The 20292-nt window shown below is 55.4% G+C and overlaps 1 protein-coding gene across 1 annotated transcript; it reads left to right on the top strand.

Annotated features, from left to right (window-relative positions):
- The first annotated feature begins 1325 nt into the window (after positions 1 to 1325).
- On the top strand, positions 1326 to 18227 carry EMX1 (empty spiracles homeobox 1). Its single transcript, XM_059078700.2, has 3 exons — positions 1326 to 2808; positions 8604 to 8788; positions 17646 to 18227. The coding sequence occupies exons 1-3, from the start codon at positions 1782 to 1784 to the stop codon at positions 17811 to 17813; spliced, it is 1380 nt and encodes a 459-aa protein (XP_058934683.1). The 5' UTR covers positions 1326 to 1781; the 3' UTR covers positions 17814 to 18227.
- The last annotated feature ends 2065 nt before the right edge of the window (positions 18228 to 20292 follow it).

Below are 20292 nucleotides of genomic sequence, written 5' to 3'. Positions count from 1 at the left end.
CGGTCACAGGCCCAAGCACTCGGTCTGTCGCCACCAGAGCACAGGCCCAGGCAATGCTTATCCAACTAAACCCGCGCCCCTGTGGGGACCTTGCTCCAACAAAACCCCCGTTGTCTCCTTCCATATAGAACGGAAATCTCGCTCTATGTCTTTGCCCAGCTCCGCACCCTCGCCACCCCAGTGATATGGCCTGGTTAGGTCCCTGTCCCCACTGTGGGGAGCTTCTCCTTATCTAGGACTGAGGATGGGGCAAAGGGAGAGGGGGGAGAAATAGAGGAAAAGGGGGGGTGACGGTTGGGAAGGAGGCAAGGGGTAAAGTGACAGAGAGCCGGAGACAGGAACGGGAGAGAGGGAGAGACCAGCACAGTGAGCCAGAGAGATCCGGAGAGGCCAGCAAAAGAGACACAGGCTCTCGCCACGAATTCCTTAATGATTCCTTCCTCAGGCGTTTCTGGGGCGCCTCCGAGGTGCTCGGCCAGGGTCTGCTCAGGTCGCGAACGGCTGCAGGGTGCGGCAGTCTCACCCCCACCCCCTCGCTGTCCCCTCCCCACCTAGCCCAAGGGGGCCGGAACGGTTTCGGCGCGGGGGCTTTTCGGAGCAGTCGAGTGGAAAATAGACTTTAACCCGCTTTGTGGCAACAAGGGCGCCCGGAGCGCTCTCCTGGGCCGGGGCTCCGGGCGCTCAGGCGGGCCACTCCCAAGACCCGGCCTGGAGTTCTTGTAGAGTCTCGCGGAACGAGGACCTCCTGGCCTCGGGGCGCCGGGAGGCCCGGCCCCGATCCACACACCCAGGCCGCGGCCAGGCCGCTCTGATTGACCCGGGCAGCAGCGAGGAAGCGGATCGGCCTGTAGTCCCCTTCTCGTTGTGCGCTGTCAGGGTCTCCGTCCCAGCCTCCCTATCACCGCCTAACACCCTCCTAGGCCTGGATGAGGTGTTTTCCTGCGGCCTGGAAGGCCCGGATGAAAAAGTTTTCTGAGTATTGGTTCTCCTTCCCAACTGCCCTCTTATCCCCGGGGAATTAGTGCACGAAATGGAAACTGGCTGGAGTAGTACGCTGCTCCGCGGGCGCGGGGGGAAGGTGGGGGTCGGGGGAGGCCAGGCAGCCACTATGTTCCCGGGACGGCCGGTATGTCTTCTTGGGGATGGCTTTAGACTGCTTGGCCACCTCCAATTTAAGACAGTGTCTTCAAGGCCCCGGCCTGGCCTGGCCCACCTGCACCTGAGCCCCACGACCAGAGAAGAGGAGGAAAGCAGATCGCCCTGCGTCCCGGTGCGAGCCGGCCGCGGTGTCTGTGGCTGGGCCAAGGAGCTCCTTCCAAGCCCTGAGAACGGCAGCTTGCTGACTGCAGGGGGACCGCTCCGCTAGCTCCTCCAGCGCTGTCCCCGGCCCGGGCCCTTGTGAAAAGAATTGCGCGACCCCTTTCCGGAGCTGTCACCCATAACACCCAGAAAACGCGAAACCTCACGACCAAGGCCGCGGCTTCAGACTGTAGCCCAGGAGATGGATGATGGGTGATCCCGAGGGTCCTGGAGTCCAGGGGAGCAGGGAGCTGGTTCTCGGGAGAACCTATTTGTTGGACTCCAAACACCCACATTCCACTCGGATCCAAGTTATCTGAGAACTGAAACGACATCCCGGGACGAACTGGAGAGGGTTCAACTGATTTACACACTGGGGACTGGGGTTGGAGTTTCTCCCAAGCCCCAGGCCCCTGCCACCTTCGGCTCCCGCGTAGGTTGAGACGGTTGCCGCGGCAGCCAGACTGTGCTAAAGGGCGGAGATGCGAGAAGACGCGAGATGGGGAGGAGGCCTAGATCACCCTGTACAAGCTCCAGTCCGGTTTTTGCCTCCGACTGCTTGCTCCGTCCCCACCCGCTGTCCCTCGCCCCGCCCCGCCCCGCCCCCCACCTTGGGGCAGGTGAGCCGCGGCCAATGGGCGGGCTCGGGGCAGGTGCCCGCTAACTCTCGCCTCGCGTCGAGGTGGCCGAGCCAGGGCTGGACAGTGCTGGGAGGACCGGGGGCGGGGGTCGGTCCTGGCTGGACTCGGGAGGGAGGGGGCCGGGCTCAGCCCCCAGGCCATAGAGGCAGCTCGCAGCATCGCACGGAGCCCGCGCCAGTGCCGGCGCCGGGAGCTGCCCGCTCGGCCGAAGAGGCCGGCGAGCCTAGCTGCGCGCCGTGGCCCGACTCTCCGTTCACTGGCTCGCACACCCCTCGCCTCTCCGCGCCTGGCTCGTGGGCAGGGGCTGAGCGCGGGCGGGCGGGCGGGGGAGGTGAGGGGTGCTGGTGTGTGTGCATGTGCCTGGCTGGGTGCACACCCCGCACGGTGGCGGCGCCAGGACGCGGAGCGCTCCCCAGCGCCCGGCTGCCTCGCTCGGCTCTGGCGGCCGCGACCATGTTCCAGCCCACAGCCAAGCGCGGCTTTACCATCGAGTCTTTGGTGGCCAAGGACGGCGGCACCGGCGGGGGCACTGGCGGCGGGGGTGCAGGCTCCCATCCCCTGGCGGCGGCCGCCTCGGAGGAGCCGCTCCGGCCCACGGCGCTCAATTACCCTCACCCCGGCGCGGCCGAAGCGGCCTTCGTGAGCGGCTTCCCCGCCGCCGCGGGCGCCGGCCGCTCGCTCTACGGCGGGCCCGAGCTCGTGTTCCCCGAGGCCATGAACCATCCTGCGCTGACCGTGCACCCGGCGCACCAGCTGGGCGCCTCCCCGCTGCAGCCCCCGCACTCCTTCTTCGGCGCCCAGCACCGGGACCCTCTGCACTTCTATCCCTGGGTGCTGCGAAACCGCTTCTTCGGCCACCGCTTTCAGGGTGAGTGCCCACGTTGTGTCCGCCTCGGCGGCCGGCCGGCGCCCGTGCTGAGGTGGCGCGGGGAGGCTCGGGGGCGTGCGGGGCCGTTCAGAAGTTGTTGCCGATGAGGCTGCGGGTCTGCAAAGGCCGATTCTTAAGCAGGGATGAGCCACGCCAGATCCATCCGCGCTTCTGCCGCGTTGGGTTCCCTCCCAGAGAGAACCAGGTTGGGACCTCTAGGCTTTCCCAGGAACGATGCCGGTCCGGACGCCAATCCCGGGCTCATCCTTGGAGCCTCTCCTGGTCCTCTCTGCGGCCTGCCTTAATCTCTCCTGGCTGAGCCAGTCCCATCCCAGAGAGCGCAGCGCCTGCCGCCCTGCCTGCGACCCAGCTGGACCTGGGACCATACTTCGCTCGCATTTCCACCACCAACTCCCAGGGATCCGCCTTCGCCGGCGCTTGGAGGCAGGGGAAAGTCCACCTGCGTGCCCCGGGTCTGTGGGAAGAAGGGGCAGAGGGGAGGGCAAACTGGAGAGTTAATGTTCAGTGTTGAGTGCTCTGCTGTCTTGGGATGTTTGTCAGCAACCTCGACCCGACTTCTCCAAGTCACACGTGCTTCTCGGACCTAGGGTGGGAAGGTTTGCAATAGCAAGCTGGCTTCCTGCGCCGCTCGCCGACTCCGGGAACCCACCGGCTGCTGGGGGACCAACAGCAGTCCTCCTAGGCAGGGGGCGGGGGCAGCGGGCTTTTAAGGTCCTAGGCAGTCCGAGCCCCCTAGTCTGCACTGGGCAGTGGGTTTGCTAAAGAAGATCCCCCACTGGTCTCGGTCTCTCTGTCTCTCTGTCTCTCTCTGTCTCTCTGTCTCTCTCTGTCTCTCTGTCTCTCTCTGTCTCTCTGTCTCTCTGTCTCTCTCTCTCTCTCTCTCTCTCTCACACACACACACACAGGTTTCAATTATCTGACTTTCCCAAAAGAAAGAGTTCCATTAGTTGGAGTTCGTTTTCTTCTTTGAATTTGTTGGAGTTTTTCTTCTCTTTCTTCTTCTTCTTCTTCTTCTTCTTCTTTTGGAGTGTCCTTAATTTGTGCAGTAATTGGTTTAGTTTCCGGTTTTATTTTGTTAGTGTAGACCGGACCTCAGTCTTATGAGGTTCCATGACTCAGAGGTAGGTAACCCTGATTTTAGCAAAACAAATGAAAAGGATGTGGCTAGAGCTTTGGCTCCTGGAGCTAATCCGAGGGTTAACTGGGTGTACACAGTCAAAATAAACTGGATATTGGGTACAATTATCTAGATAACAGAAGAAAAATGATCTCTTGAAGCTTTCGCTATAGCTGCTTAACTGTTTTCACGGAAAGCCGCTTTCCCGGGCCCCAATTTGTCAGACAATTTTCTCAGTCCCATCTGGCCAAAGGATACTGACCCAACAGATCCCACAAAATAAGGTAATGTAATTATTTGAGCAAGAATCTTTGTGGGCAGTTTTGTCTACCCTGGGGATTTCAAAGATTTGCCCAAATCATTGTGGGGGCGGGGGGGGGGAAGCCTATGGTGTCAGCCGCTATTGGAAAGAAACCTGTCAATTAAAATATATGTTTACTGGTAAAATGAAGTATTATTTAAAATTGAGCAAACCACCTCGGTCCTCCATGGACTGGGTCCCCAGCCTGGGTCTCTAAACCTCGCGACCGCGGGCCAGTTTGAGAGTCGCGGCTGTTTGTGAACCTTCGGGCCCGGGGCGGCGTAAGGACCAGCGGTTAAGAGGCTAGTAGAGAGACAGGGGCTCGGAGAAGAGGGCAGAGCTGGTCCTGACCCCTGTGGTCTCTGCTCACTCAGAGATGGCCTCCCGGCGACGCCCTCGGCTTTGGACCCGGCGCTCCACGCCCTCCGCGCTACCTTTCCCGCCTCTGGCTTCGCCCGCGCGGGCTTAGGGTGCGATGGCCGGGGGCGCCAAGCGTCGGGGGCGCCTTGCGAGAGATCCAGCTCCAGCTCTGAGCATCCCCAGTCAGGCGAGGCCGAATAAATCCTCCGCAAAACCCTCTCGGAATTTACCGCCTCTCCCTGAGCCGTCAGTCCCGGCGGGCACGTTGTCGAGTTGCAAAAATGGTTGCATTTTTCTCCCAAGAACTGTGTCTGGACGCGGAGATGGAGCTAAATGTGGTCGCATTGTTGAACACGGAATCCGTTGGGCACTGAAGGACTTTTCGAATCCTAAGAAGTTTTGGCTTCAGGGCCGGTCATCGTCGGGGCAGACCCCTGCGGCCCGGGCGCCCTTGAGTCCTGCGATCCCGCGGGCCCTCGGGGGCTACGAGCCGAGCCATTTCAGGCCCTCCGGCGCCGCGTTTTCTAGAGAACCGGGTCTCTGCGATGCTCATTTCAGCCCCGTTTTAATGCAAGAAGCGAAACCCTACACGAACGAAAAGGAACACGTCTACGCTCTGTGCGCTGCGCTCTCCAGCAGCGCGGTCCCGGCGCGCGGAGAAGCGGCTTCTTCGCTGAGCGAGGCGGTGGGAGAGGAAAAGCCAGCGCGGGATGGTCGGGACCAGGCGGCGGGACGCCGAAGACGGGGGTGGCTTTCGAGGCCTGAAGGGGAGGAGCTGGCGGAGACGACGAGTTAGCCGCACTTCGGTGCTATTTCCCTCGGACAGCAGGAACTTTCCAGGCCGAGGAGCAGCGTCGGGAGGGGGCCGTGGGAGACCAGGCCCTCTGGGACTGGTGGTGGTAATGGGCCGGTGCTTCAAAGGGCGCCTTTGTTCCGGCAGGAGGAGGGGGAAAGAGGTTATCTCCATTGCCGGGCGGGCCTCTCCGTCTCGTAGCCCCAGGCCCCTCCGCCCCGCCATCCGGCCCAGAGCCCCCAGTCTGCCTCGGCCTCTCCAGGAGGGACTGGCAGCTCGAGCCCCGGGCCTTCGAATCCCTAGCTCCCACCTCCTGCCGCCTCACTCCTGGGAACCTCCGTTGCTAGGTCCCAGCCAGTGTCTTAAAGGGGCCCGTAGAGAAGGCTGGAGAAAAACGGAGCGGGTAGGGTACAGTTACTAGCTCCAGGGAAGACTAAGCCAGCCCCTTTTCCACTTTTCCACCTGTCCTTGTCTGAAACTGACAGCTCACGCTCAGAGCCCAGAATTATTGCATCTAAACAGGCCACACCGCAACCCAGTCCCAAGCTTGTTCTGCCCTTGTGATCCAATTAAGGGAAACTGAAGTCTTGGTAGGGACGTTTGAGGCCCCCTCCATAGGTCAGAGTGAGAGTGGCCCAGGCTCATAGGCACCACCCTAGTTCTTACACAAACATGCAGCTATTGGTGAGTTTCTCAGTTTTGTACTAAACATACTCTTCCTTACAGGAAAGAGCCCTGATTCTTTTGAAATCAAATCTGTCATCACTAATCAACATCTTGAATACTTTTTTCTGGCCTCTGCTTCTTCTTGGTTGGGTCAGAAGGACCCCTGTGTTTCTGCACATGCAACACAGACTACAGGATACATGCTATCTGTCCCTTCAGGGCATTACAATGAACTGGGGCTATTCTCTCTCCCGTTGAGGGAGACCTCAAGCAACCTACCTTTCCCCTAAAATAGCCTGACGTGAAGCAAAGAGACGTGTATGTCAGGAGGAGCTTGTTGCTTCCATCCTCCACTTTGGGTTTATAAAGACAAACATAGAGAACTCTGCCACACAAGTGACCAACACACACCACGAAATTACAAAATAGCCATCAAATCACACACACTGAGGCAGGCTGCAGTCCTGCTTTCTCAGCCCCACACTACTCTTCACACTTCTGCATCCATTTACTCACAACTCCCCGGTCTCTCCACACTACCACTTCACTTCTGACCAATCTGGGCCAGTCAAGCTGCTGAGGCCAAACCCTGCGATCACAGGGGTGGGCTTTCTCTCCCTCTTCAGCTCATTTGTCCAGAGGAAACCACTGTTGGTATCAGCACTGGATCATTCTCCTCCTTTCTCTCCCTCTTACCCCTCTCTGCCAGACCACATCCTCTGATCATCTGTCCCCTCCACCACCACAAGCTAAATTTCTCTTCCTTCTGTCAGGCCTGAGAGCCCTGGATCTGCCCCCACCTTGAAGGGCCCAATGGGCAGGGTGTCCTCCCCCCATCTTCCTATGATGTGATCCTACTCACTTTTATAGCAGCACAGATCCAGCCACTTGAAATGGATAAGGTGACTGGAAGTTAGTGGCTTCTCCCTCTCAGGCAACTCTGTCTCCTCCCAGGCACTAGCCTCTCATTCCTAGGCAATGCTCTTCCACAGAAAACCCCAGCAATAAAGTTTGCCTGTGTAGGTGTCCAAAGCCCATGGACGTGGAGAGAGTCATGTCAGGCAGTTTCCACCAGCAGAGGGATATGAACAGTTACCTGGAGAGTTTTAGCCATAGCATCTCAATTATGTGCCCTTGCTTCACTTACAGAGATATTTCCAGAGGTGGGAGATCTCCACCGAATTATCCAAACAATTGCCTTAAAAAATGAAACAACAAATCAAATTGAGTCAAACCAGTGGCCGTTTCTGAAGAAATTAATTGGATCAGTCAATCTCAACAACTAACTGTCAAAACATTTCATCTAGTGCTCTGCATTGTTGGTGGGTCAGGGTACTGTTATGTGCCACTGCATGAGGCTCTGTGGATGATGTTAGGGCCTGTTTCCAGTCTTGTTGGCATGTCCAGCCAAGCCAGAGGTGGTTGAAGGCCTAGTGGGGGGGTTCACTGAGACTGGGACTGTGGGTGGAAGCTAGTTTCACTTTTGTAGTTCCTGACCCCCCCACCTGAGCCCCATCCAGCCCAACGTCAGCCCCTCCTCCTGCATGTACGAGCTGAGTCCCCATGATGGCCAACATTTGCCAAGGGACAGTTGCACTCTTTGAAAATCCTGTATGGTAGATAGGAGAAGAAGACAGTAAGTAGGGAGGCTGGAGCATGTATTTACACACACCCATGCGGAAACCAGTATATCTATATCTATATATATTAGAGAGAAAATGACGTCTAGATATTTATACACATGTTTCTTCGGCAGGGGATTATTCAGGGATGAAGCAGGGCCTTTTTCCACCAGAGAGCAGTAAGTCTCCTGTGGGAAGAGGATTTTACCTGAAGGCCTGAGGGGAGAGAGGTGGGAAAGCCGGGAAGAAGAAACCTAACTTTAGACCTCCAGGTGCTGCCTGGATGTTGACTTAGCCCCTAGCCTATTTTTACCACAGGCAAGGCAGAGCCTTGGCTTGTTGGAAGGAGTTTTCTATGGGCTAGTAGCCTGCACATTTAGTTGCAAGGCTGGTTTAAGCAGGTGTGAAGGGAGAGTTCCTGGGATACCCTCTAGTTCTTGAATCTGTATTTGGTAGGGGGATGCCTAACAACTGTCTGTTCCCCTTTTACCACTCTCCTGACACCCAGCCCCGTCTCTGCTCTTGGTCCACTTTGAGGGAGACATGACGGGGCAAGCCGACAAAAAGAGGTTCCCACTCCTTGGCCTCTTAGGTTGCTCCAGGCACTGTGGGCCTGGGCCCACCTCCTGGCCTAACAGTGATCCGCAGCGCTGCGATTCCGCGAGGCCCCCTCAGCCTGGTGGCGTTGAGAAGGGGAGCGGACTTACAGAAGGGGCGGCAAAAGAGAAAGAGGAGAAGTGCGTGTGTCAAGGGCTGGAGAGGGCATCGGAGCGGCGCTCCGGGGCGTGTGCGAGAGCGCGGTGCGATGGGTAGCTTGGCCGGCTCCCGCGGGCGGCCCGTTGGCCGGGCTGCGGCTCACGGCGCCCTTCTCTCTGTCTGTATCTGCGTGTGTTGCCGTCGGCGGCGCGGCCGCAGCGAGCGACGTGCCCCAGGACGGGCTGCTTCTGCATGGCCCCTTCGCGCGCAAGCCCAAGCGGATCCGCACGGCCTTCTCGCCCTCGCAGCTTCTGCGACTGGAGCGTGCCTTCGAGAAGAACCACTACGTGGTGGGCGCCGAGCGGAAGCAGCTGGCCGGCAGCCTCAGCCTCTCCGAGACGCAGGTAATGATCCGCGCTGCGCCCGGGGGCCAGGTGGAGGGGGGGCCGGAGCGGCCGGCCTCGCCCCCAGTCTTCCCCAGCTTCTCCCGCTACCCCTGCGGCGCCCCCGTCACGCCTGTCTTCCCTCCGACTGTATGCAGCCTCGAAGAGGCCACAGGACTTTTATTAAGCACTAAGGACCCACCGGGAGGTTGGGATCAAACCTTATCCCGACCCCACTCCCATAGCCCATAGGAGGTGCCAGTTGCCAGAAGGCGGCTGGCGCCCTCGGGAGCCGGCCGAGCGCGGAGCTCCCAAGCCGCGGTCACTCCGCGCCCACCCGGGCCCTCTGGCGCCGTCTCAGCCCTGCGGTTACTGCAGCCCTTCTCCCGCCACTGTTCCGGGGGCCCTCAGGGGTGTGTGGGGTGCCCAGGCCCGTCTCGTACTGGCTTCGCTGCTGTGCAGGGGCAAAGCCGGCGGAGGCCTCGCTGTCCCCCAGCGGGTGTGCTGTGGGGAGAAAGCCCACGTGTCCTCGGGCTATAAACATCAGAAGCAGAGGATTAGGCGGGAGCGCGCAGCCCTGCTGGGGGTCCAAGGGGGTTACTGATCTCTGCCCAGCCCGGCTGGCAGGGCTCTGAAACTGTGGCGTGTGTGCGCCGGCGTTGGCGGGGCCTGGGAACGGTGGGAAAGCAGACTCTGGTACTCAGGACCTGTTTCCAATCACTTGAAGGGCTGTTGCATTGGGGAGGGAATAAACTGCAATGGAGTTGAAGGGGTTTGAACTGGGTGAAATTACAATCACCACGTAGTATTTTTGTAATTGATAATTAGAAAAAGAATTTAAAGAACTAGAAGGGAATTATAGGGAGGCAGATTTGGGTTTATTGTAAGTAAAGACTTTGCCATAAATAAATGCTGTCTGGAAGCACCGCTAAGCTCTTAGTCCGCCCGGAGTCCAACGTGCGGGGGTGGCTGGCTGCTGCCCTGGAGGCGGATTTCAGTATCTGAATGGGCTCCGGGAGACCTTAACTCCCTTCTGTCCCTGACAGCGCCCAGATTTGCAAAGAGAGAGGTCGGCTGGCGCGGCCCAGCAGCTCTCGCCCGCCGGCATTTCATCTTACGCTCCCCTTTCTGCTCGCCTCGCCCCTCTTACACCCCACCATCCTCCACCCTAGTCCTGGACAGTGAGAAGGCGTCCGGCTGGAGGTGGGGGTGGGGTGTGTGTGCAGCCTGGGGTCTCCCGGGTAGCAGTGAGGATAGATGGAAGGCGTCGTGGGGGAGTCCAAACCCAAACTTCGTCCCCAGCATCCTGCAGCCCCGACCTCACTCTTTGCCGCTCACGTCGCATTTTGGTATCTATTGTCCTGTCTATCTGATGCCCTATTTCATCAATGCATTGCTCCCATCTCCGCGGCAGGACCCGGGCTTTTTCAGATTTGCTAGCTGGGCTGTTCTAACTGCAGAGATAAAGCTTACAAAACAACGGACTTAATTTTAAAAACGTTTTAAAGAAAGATATTTTTTTTTAAAAGAAGTTAATAAAATAATACCCCCTTTTCCCTCTTGGCAAACAGTGTTTTAAAATTGTTGTTTAAAACAAGGTGTCAATTTAAGAATGGTATTTATAGTTAACTTCATTTTTAAAGTATTAGTTATTAAATTTTAATTGCAGAAGTGTAAGAAAACAAAACCGTTTATAAGACCACCACCCACAGATTAACACTTGTTGAAATAATGTCATTGTTTTTAAACTTTCAATTTTTTAGCTCAGCCAGAGCATTTTTAATTGACTTTCTTTCAATTGAACCTATCTGCCTGTCAATATTTGCTCCTAACAATGCCAGTTAGTAAACCCAATGATTTTCTCTTTCATTTTTATTATAAGGTGCTTAGACATATATTTAAAACAAAACCAGATAGAAAATAAAATGTATCCAGCTTCACTAACGATCAAAATGCATGGCTAATCTTGTTCCATCTGTAAATGAGCTGGTTAAGCATATGAAACAAACAAACAAAATAATAGAATTGTGGGAGATTTAAGCCCGAGAAACCTCCTTGTAGAGTCCTGTCTTTCCAGGTGAGGCCTTTGAGTTGGAGAGATGAACTAGGCAGAGCACCCCATGCAGGCAGATGGGATTTCAGTATCTGCCTCCCTGCTAACTGACTGTGTGACCTTGGGCCAGTTACTCAACCTCTCTGAGTTCTGTTTTCATCATGCATAAAATAGGTTGTTTAAGGATTAAAGGCACCTAATATGAACTCCAATAAGATTAATTCTCATCCCCAGTGCTTCCCTTCCTTTTGTTGAGAGTAATATGTCAAATTAGTGTTATAATAAGATCCAAACCTGGAATTCCTGACTCTTAGTTCAGTCTTTTTCATCAGCAGAGCTGTCTTTCTGTCCCTCTCATAGCTATCATTAAGACCTAGGCTATATAACTAACTAATTATCTATTTATCTCTCTGTATTTGCCAGGCAGGCTGACCTGTCATTTCTAGCTATCAGCTATTTGTCAAGCATCAGTCACTCCCATCAGCCCCCTGCCATCTACTTCTACTGTCAATATCTATATTCATCTCTCACAGAGAGCTATTTTATATCTAGCCGTGTACTTCTGTCTGCTTTCATTAAACTGCCTCTGCAAAGCTGGTTAATTTATATTTCCTATTTTTTATTAATTCTATCTTCTTCTTAACAATAATTCCTATTCACCCAACTGTTGATTATCTCTTTATCATCTACCCTGTTTTGCCCTCTGTATATCTACCATCCATCTCAAACTTCCATCTCTATAGATCTTTAGCAGCTGACAGTGTATGCATATGTCTGTAATGGTTATCATCTCATCAGCTCTCACTATGTCTTTTTTTTCTGGGCCTCAGTTGCTGATCTGAAAGATTGAATGAAATGAACTCCAGGGTTCTTTTCATCCCTGAGCTTCTGGCTCATCTATATTCTACTTCTCTGTATTTCTGTATAATCCCTCCTCCAAGTTCTCAGAACTCACAGCATATCTCCCGCATATCATAATATTTATAGGACTTTGCTATTGTTTAATAATCTTCCATGTCCAAATGTCAGTCTGTACACTGGTTGCATCCATCTCTCAAAGAAATCTTAAAATGCAGATTCCTGGACCTTGCACAGGAGATTCTCTTAGGAGTTCCAGGATGGGACCCATGAAAATTTTTAAAACAGCTCTCTGAGGTTTCCCTGGTGGTGCAGTGGTTGAGAGTCCGCCTGCCGATGCAGGGGACACGGGTTCATGCCCTGGTCCGGGAGGATCTCACATGCCGCGGAGCGGCTGGGCCCATGAGCCATGGCTGCTGAGCCTGCGCGTCCGGAGCCTGTGCTCCACAACAGGAGAAGCCTGCATACCGCAAAACCAAAACAAAACAGAACAAAAAAAACAGCTCTCTGGGTGATCCTGATAAACAATAGGCCTGAACATCTCAGTTCTGGTAGGCAGAGGCCAAGCCTTCCTATTTCTTGCAGTGCTCCAGGGCCCAGCTCCACGACCAGCAAAAAGTAGATGCTCCATAAATACGTATTGAATGAACGGGCAAGTTTCTCTTGATTGTATACTTACCCATATGTTAACTTTATCAGTCATTTCCCTCACTCTCTGCTGTCACTGCTCCCTTTCTGTCCCTCTCCTTCTATCATTCCCTTACACTTTCATAGCTGATTGTTGATCTAGATGATCGAATTTTATTTACCAGTTCACGGATAAAACTTCTGGGAGTGTTAAGCACATTGGTGTAGGGGTCTTAGTTCAGAGTTCAGGGGTGTCTGTATGCCCAAAGCTCTAGCATGGGATATTGGGGGTGGGCAACCTGAGATGCTTTGTTGGGGTAGGGCTATAGTTTGGTTGCGTGTGGGGGTATTTGTACTGGGATGGCCGTGGGTTAATCCAGGAGGTGGAGGGAGGGGCCCTGGGCAAGGGCTAGGTCTTCCTTCTGGCTCTAATTATTTGCTCCTCACTGTTGTGCGGCCCAGGAGTCTGACTGGAGTGAAGCCCATCTAAGCTTCAGTCCTGGTGGCTGGTGGGGCAGACTTGGGCCTGGGTCAGATCAGAGCCTCGAGTGTGTGTGTGTGTGTGTGTGTGTGTGTGTGTGTGTGCATAATGGGTGTATGTAACATATGTATGCCCATAATGTGGAGCACATGTGGGCTTAGTGTGATCCATGCCCAAAGGTCAGGTGCTATCCTATGTACACATGGCTTGCAGTGCCTCTGTGAGCTTCTGTGCATGTGTGGGGAGGGGCACATTAGTTTTGGGGGGAGTGAGAGAAAGCATTTGGTTGCTTCAGCTGATTGATTGGTTAGTGTTTCCAGCTGCTCCTCCAGCTCTGAACAGTTCAGGAGGTGTTTCTTGACCTTCTCTGGCTCAGTTTAGCTGAGCTAAACTGAGGGAAAAGCATGCAGAAATGTGGTGTCTTGGCCTTGGAGATTCCTCATGTGGTGCCAGGGCATGTGAGGGGTGAGAGACTGGAGTCCCATTGAAGCCACAGCTGTGGACTGAGGGAGTCAGGGGAGAGCTGCATCGGTGGAAGTCTCCTGGGAGGCCACAGACATGCAAGGCTTGGAGGGACGTGTACGTTGGTGGGAAGAAAGGGGAGGCTTTGAGATTAAGATGGAGCAGGAGCTGTCAAGTCTGGCTACCTTCTTGGGTCCCGAGAGCATGGGTGATGGGGTCTTAGGAGGCAGGAGTGTGTGGTCACCTGCCTATGGGTTTTTCACCCCAGGGGCATGGTAAGAAGACTTCCTGCCTGGAATATCTGCCTTTTGGGAGATGGCTGAGAGGGAGATATCCTAGGGACTTGAATTTTAGGGAAAGGTTACTAGCTCACTGTGTGTTCTGAGATGGACTCATCCCTTCTCTAAGTCTTGGCTCTTCTCCAAGAACTTCTGCACCTCTGAAGCTCCGGGAGTCCAGTGGGAGGCAGGAGAGGGCACGGGAGATAAGGGAGACTGGAACGGTTCTCTGAGGGTGTGGTCCTGAGCGAGCAGGCAAATCTTGTGATGTCTCCCTGAGAGTGAGGGCAAGCATCCAGGGTGGACTGAGAGAGGAGGAACCAAGAAAGCTCAGGAAGAGTTAGAACTCTAGTTGATGGGGAGTCAACAGTGACCTCAGTTTGGTGGGGTGAGGGTTGAGCCTAGCATGGCATTGGGCTTGACACTGAGAGCGGGAACAGTTCACATGATCAAATGTTAGGAAGTGGATCCCAGTGGAGAGGGCAGGGAGGTGAGCAGGCTGAGGTGTGGCTTGACTGATGTCGCTAAGCTTCTTTCTAGTATGAGGACTTTCTCTGTGTCTGAGGATGACAGAATAGGAGGACACAGACTTAAATTAAAACAGAAGAGACAACAGTAGGACATAAGGAGGAACTTCTTGTATCAGAGTTACAAGACTCAAATGTCTCCTGATAGAGGTTTCTGAACTCCTTGATGAGAGGACAGGTATTCACCTGAAAGTATGCAGGGGCCAGGAGCCATGGACGCTCCCATTTGGGATGGGCTAAGATGGGGAGTGGTGGAAAAGAAGGGATCCAGACCTGGTTCATTCAAAGGTAAAATCTGAAACATTGGCTGGAGTTGTAGTTTGCTTGTTTGTAAGTTCATTTGTCCATTCACTCATGCACATCTTCATGCATTAATGCGTACAGTGATCAATCTGCTAATGCCTTAATGCCTTCATTCATTCATCTGCAGCAGTTTTAGCTTCTTTATCCTACCTGACTCAAGCTGACCCTTGTCCCCTCAACAATGGATCTTCCTCTCCACCTCCACCCCCAGAAGTGGTTAATCCAATCCACAGCATGAAGATTTAAGAACTGACCCTCTTGTAGAAGTGTCCACTGAACTAAGCCAAAAAAGGATCCCATCTCTGCAGCAGTTAGCACTTTCAAAACCCCCTTTCCAATTAGACCTCAATCCCTCTACCATTGATTTTCTCCTGTTTTCCAGGTTGGCCCAAGCGCCTCTTTCCTAGAGCATAGGCCTAGGTCACTTCACCTCTGCCCCGCTGGCTGAACATACCTGGAACATGCCCACTGGGCCTCCAAAGCCAGCTAATACACCATTTTTGTTCTCCCGGTTCCCATACCATCTGATGAGGAGACAGAGGTTTGAGCAAATAAATTAACACATTGCTGGGGTCATTGTTACTGAGACAGAAAAAAGCACTAAGGGGTTACAGACAGGTGATGGGGCACATCCAGTCTAGGAACAAGGGAGCAGGGTTTTGAAGACTAAGTGAGAGTATTCCAGGTGGTGTAACTCAGACAAAAGTGGAGACTCTTGGAAGGATCTCGCTTATCAGAAAAACTGAGAGACATTGAGTGAGGTGGGGATTTGGGCGGCCACAAGGAACCTCTCTCTCCCCAAACCCAGAGGGCTCAGAGATGGGTGAGGGGTTCCTCCAGCCAGCACCCCAAGTGCGCCCTGGACTTGAAAGGTGAGTAGCGTGCCGGTGTTGAGGGGAGGCAGTGCAGAATAAGCAAGCCTCCTAAGGCCGCTCCCACTGTGCTGGTACCCACACAATGTGACCTGGTTCCTTTCTAGGTCCTCTGTCCTTTAGGGAAGGGGTTCTGGGGTGACCCTAGCGTTGACTGGCTGGGGTGTCACTCTTATCTCTTACTACACTCGGAGCCCAGTTCCTTTTCTTTTTCCAAATAAAGCAATTACTGGTAATTGTTATCAGTAATGCATTAAAGAAAAGTCAGGAAAGTGGAAAGAAGAAAGACAAGTCACCCATACTTTGGGTACATTTCCTTCTAGTCTTTTTTCCCCATGCATAGGCTTTGTTTCTCCATGGTTGTGATCACACTGTGCCCAAACCTGCCGGTCTCACTGATATTACTAAGTCATAAGCATCCCCTTGTTATTACAGTCTTTGTAAACAGCATCTGGACACTCAGCCCAAGGCTGTTCTCCAGAAGATAGCCAGGCTGCCTGGGGAGAGGGTTTTCGTCCCTGTTTCTAGAGAGCTGCCTCCTTGACCCTAGTAGTTTTCATGGAGAAAGTATTCAGAATTGCTTTTCATTTGTATGTGCCAGGAAGCCAGCCCTGGTGTGAAAACATACCCTGTGCCCTGTGCCCAAGAAGCTTTCCTTTTTTGGGCCAGTGATACTGGGCGAGAGGAGCAGCCTAGCTCCATCCCACTAGAGGCGAGTCTCCTTCTGGAAGGAGACTGGGGAGTGTGTGCGGGAGGGAGAAGGTGCAGAAAGGGGCCCTGTGTCCCTGGTGCTGCCCCAGATCACGCATCACCAGGCTGGCCATGCTTAGCCCTCAGCCAGCCCCTCGGGCTCTCAGGAACACCACCCCAGGCCTGAGTCACACACAAGCCTTGCACAGGAGGCTGGGCGAGCTTCCCCGCATACAGGCTGGCACACTCACAGTGGGCTCCAGGGCGGGAGGCAGGGGCCAAGCTGGCTGCCAAATGGCTGTGCCGAGAACCACCCAGGGCCCAGCTAGCCCTATGCCCAAGGAAAGAGGGGCATGGAATCCAGAAGCCCTGCGCCTGGAGCATCTGCCATCCTCCCCATCTATCTGAGCTGGGACATGCAGGCAATGGGTTTGAAGCCAGCTCTGGAAATGAGGGAAGAAGGCCTTTCCTCACCGTCCACCAAGGCCAGGTACCTCATCTCTTCCTGTCCCTGGCTGGCTGCTCTGTGCGTCATGGACCACTGGCTGCCCTCACACCTATCCTCGTGCTCGAAAATCAAGGGGCAAGGCAGATGGTACCATGGAAACCCTGGGGAGGGGTGGGCTGTTGGAGGAGCCCTGGGTTGGGTCAGCTCCATGGAGGGGACAGAGGGGGAGGTCTGGGAAATGTGAGAGTGGGGCATGCTGGCCACGAAGCTACTCCCTGGGCCTGGTTGCCAGGCCTGCTTTGGCTGTCACTGTCTGGCTTTATGCCTACGGCCTGTGCTTTTTACCCATCGTCAGGGAGCAGGGTCAGAAGTGGGTAGTGTTTCTGAGGTTTGCCTTCAGGCCTGCCCAGGATTCAAGGATCTCCCCTCAGCAGTCACTGCTGCTGCCAAACCGAGGTGCTCATCGTCATTCCACGCACATGACTTACCGCTCACCACCGGCATGGGCACCGTGGATCACTCCAACTGCAGTTGGCTAAACCTACCTGCCTTTTAAATGTGCTGTCATTTCAGGAAACCATCCATGCCTCATAACCCTGCCCTTCGGCCCCGCCTTCCCCAGAGACCCTCTGGAACTCCACCTGAGGTTGCTAAGACGGGGTCCTCTGGCGAAACGGACTAACCTAGACAGCATGAGAAGTTAGAGCCTCGAGCAGCAGGGTCCGTGACCCGAGGAGTGCTCTGGCTGTCCTGGGCGCTGCTCTTGGTGTGGACACCACCTCCTGCTTATGTAGCCGTGTCCACTCTGCCTCTCTGTGCCACAAAGAGCACAGGGTTGCCCCGGGGGGTGGGGCTCACCCCAGGCCATGAGAACCCGTGTGATGGCTTCTTGTATACTCCCTCATCTACTGTTCACATCAACCCTGAGAAGGAGTAATTATTAATCTCTTCTCTAAAAGCTGGTAGAGACCCAGGTCTCTGTGTTCCTGTGGTCACAGGAACCAGGATGCTTGGCAGTTCCACGACCCCCTCCCTTCCCTCTGTTGAGGGGACAGGAAAACGGCCGCTCTCTGGCCCACTGTGCCCTCTCCCTGGCCCCCCTCTTTTGCATCTGGAAGGGCAGACCTCCAGACGCATGAGGTGGCACCGGCCAAAAGAGACAACCCTGGCCTCGGTTTCCCCCTCCGGCTCCCAGCTCAGCCTGAGTGCTGAGGCCCTGGTGGCTGCCCTGGGGGCCTCCTGGGTGTTTCTCACCTGTGCCCCTCCCTCCCTGGCCCAGGTGAAGGTGTGGTTCCAGAACCGGAGGACAAAGTACAAGCGGCAGAAGCTGGAGGAAGAGGGGCCCGAGTCGGAACAGAAGAAGAAGGGCTCCCACCACATCAACCGGTGGCGCATCGCCACGAAGCAGGCCAGCGGGGAGGACATCGACGTCACCTCCAATGACTAGGGTGGGCGGTCACAACCCACGAGGGCGGAGTGCTGCTCGCTGCTGGCCAGGCCCCTCGGTGGGCCCAGCAGGACCCTGGCCGCTCCTTGGCCAGGCTGCGTGGAGGCCTCAGGTCACGGCCCCAGAGGGCTTGGAGCCTGGGGCCACCACCGACAGAGGGACAAGAAATGGGCTGGCTGAGGCCCGGGACTGCTCGACCTTCTCCTCAGAGAGCCTGCCTGCCTGAGCAGGCCGCAGGCCACTGCAGCCTCCCAGCCAGTCTCCATTTCTCTTATCTCCTTTTTGTTTTGATGCGTTTCTGTTTTAATTTATTTTCCAGGCACCTGCTGTAGTTCTTAGTGATCCCCTTGTGTCTCCCTTCCCTATGGGAATAATAAAAGTCTCTCTCTTAATGACACAGGCATCCAGCTCCAACACCAGAGCCTGTGAGCCTGGCGTCGTGGATTCTGGCTCTGAGGGCCACTGGGGGAACTGGCAGAGCAAGCTTGTTCAGGGCCTGGGAGCCCGGGGTGGGGCCTTGGAGACTCAGTCCGTGAACTCTTCTCCTTTCTTGGTGGTTGACCCTGGTCTCTAGCTTCAACTCCACAGCAAGAGAACCTGAGGCTAGATGTAGGGAAGGACCACCCTGTGTCTTGAGGGAGGCTACGCTCAAGTCTCTCCAAACTTACTGAGCAGTGGGGATCAGGCCCAGGTGGGTCGGGGAGGAGAGAGCGTCTGTACTTGCCCATGCGTAGAGCTCTGGTGGCTTCTCCAGTTGAGGGAAAACCAGAGGAAACGGAGTGTTGGGGGCTGGGTGGTGGGCGCACCATTCACAGAGGCTGACAGTCCTTGCTGCAGGTCCTGGCCCCACCAGGATGCTCACCTGTCCCTGGAGAGCCCCCCTCACCCTCCCGGCAGATGAAAGTTTCAGATGAAAGCTCCGGACCTCGCCTTGAGGCCGAGCTCGCAACTGGTTCCCGAGGGCTCAGGGCCTCCCAGCCCGGCAAAGAGCTCAAGGCAGGGCCCGCTCATCTCTTTAGTTCATCTGCCTCCTTTGCCCACTTGTCTTTCCTGCTTGTCACACGTCATGTTTTCCTTCATCCTAGGAAACAAAACCTGTATTCCTAACACCCTTTCCCTTACAATGTCCAGACCTGCCTCTACCTCTTCAGCTCCCGTGTGCTACCCAGCCCCTTGCTCTCCCTCCTCTGCCTCACCACTGGGCTTGATGCTCACCCTTGTGGCCAGACTCCACACTTCCTGTCTGGCTTCACTGCTCCCCATCTTCTGGCCATTCCCTCCTAGGCTCCCCCACCCCTCCCTGCCTTCACTCCAGTACCTCTGACACCTCTTCCTGCCTTTCTGAGTCCTCCCCAGTCTTATCCCTGTCCCGTCACCTCTGTCCACCTTGGGGTCAGTCCGTGCTCCTCCCGCCTCCCTCACTGTGTCCTCCACCTGGGCCTTTGCATCCGCCTCTAGGACTTCCCTTTGCTTCCCGGCCAGTGCCTCCAGCCAACCTCTGCTGAGCTGCAGACCTATGAGCCGGCTGCCTGCTGCCCTCCACGCCTCCCGGCACCTCAAACCCAACCTGTTCACAGCTGACTCACGGCCCCACTTTCTCTCTTGCAGGATTGCCCACCTTCGCAAACTGCCAAGGTTTCTTCTACCTTGGGAAACAGTGTACATGGATCCCGGGGATTTGGGAGGGGAGGGGAGGGGAGGGGTGGGAGGCATAATGAGGTTTGTGCAGATGTCAAGGATGAGGCCCACTTCAAAGGAGGACCTGTGTGCTGCGGCTAGGGTTCTCTTCCTCAAGCTCAAGTAGGGCCATGCCACCCCCTTCCTCAGGCCCCCACTCTGCTCCCTTCTTTCCCACCCTTGGCCTCTCCTCCTTTGCTACTGGTGCCCTCTGCTTCAGTCTCACCCGTGTCATCCCTGTCCCCCAGTGAGCCATGTGTTTGGCCTCTGCTGTGCCTTTACTTATCCTATTCTTGGCACCTAGAATGTCCTGGGGGCGGGGGTGGGGGGGGTTGATCAGTGTTGAAGTCATTGGAAAGATGTCAAGGGCCAAGCCTTGTTGCCTGGGGCACACGCAGGGATCCAAGCACAGAAGGTCCTGCTGCTGGGACTGTCAGTGTCTTTCCTGGGTCCGGTCAATGCTAGAAACCAACGGGCTGTGTCCCATCCTAACACCCTCCCCAGACATCATCCAGGAAAGTCCAAGTTGAACCTCACAGTGGACTCTCGCTGCCAGGCAGGTTGGATAGCCTCTGGGGAGCAGGTATGCACCGGTGGGGTGAAGGTAAGAAGAGGAGGCATCTTTTTGGCACCATCCCAGGGGCGGAGGAATGGGTAAATTGTTCCTCTCTCTCACTTGGTGGGGGAGGGAGTGCAGGAAGATCACAGCAGAGCACCCCTGTCATCCAGATAAAGGGCTGGAAAAGACCCAGAGAAACCCGCCAATCTTCCTAGGCCAGGCCCGCAAGGGGTGGGGCGGGAG

This window comes from Kogia breviceps, chromosome 11 (genome assembly GCF_026419965.1).
Source record: "Kogia breviceps isolate mKogBre1 chromosome 11, mKogBre1 haplotype 1, whole genome shotgun sequence".
NCBI classification, from domain to species: Eukaryota; Metazoa; Chordata; class Mammalia; order Artiodactyla; family Physeteridae; genus Kogia; species Kogia breviceps.
The sequence above is the reverse complement of the archived record's forward strand: the minus strand, read 5'-3'. Positions and strand labels throughout refer to the sequence as shown.

What these genes read in the sequence shown, in the direction of transcription:
- EMX1 (XM_059078700.2), top strand. Translation starts at nt 1,782, where the DNA reads ATGCGAGAAGACGCGAGATGGGGAGGAGGCCTAGATCACCCTGTACAA. An exon ending in CTTCGGCCACCGCTTTCAGG is followed by an intron (nt 2,809 to 8,603) that starts GTGAGTGCCCAC and finishes GCGCGGCCGCAG; the next exon opens with CGAGCGACGTGCCCCAGGAC. An exon ending in TCAGCCTCTCCGAGACGCAG is followed by an intron (nt 8,789 to 17,645) that starts GTAATGATCCGC and finishes TCCCTGGCCCAG; the next exon opens with GTGAAGGTGTGGTTCCAGAA.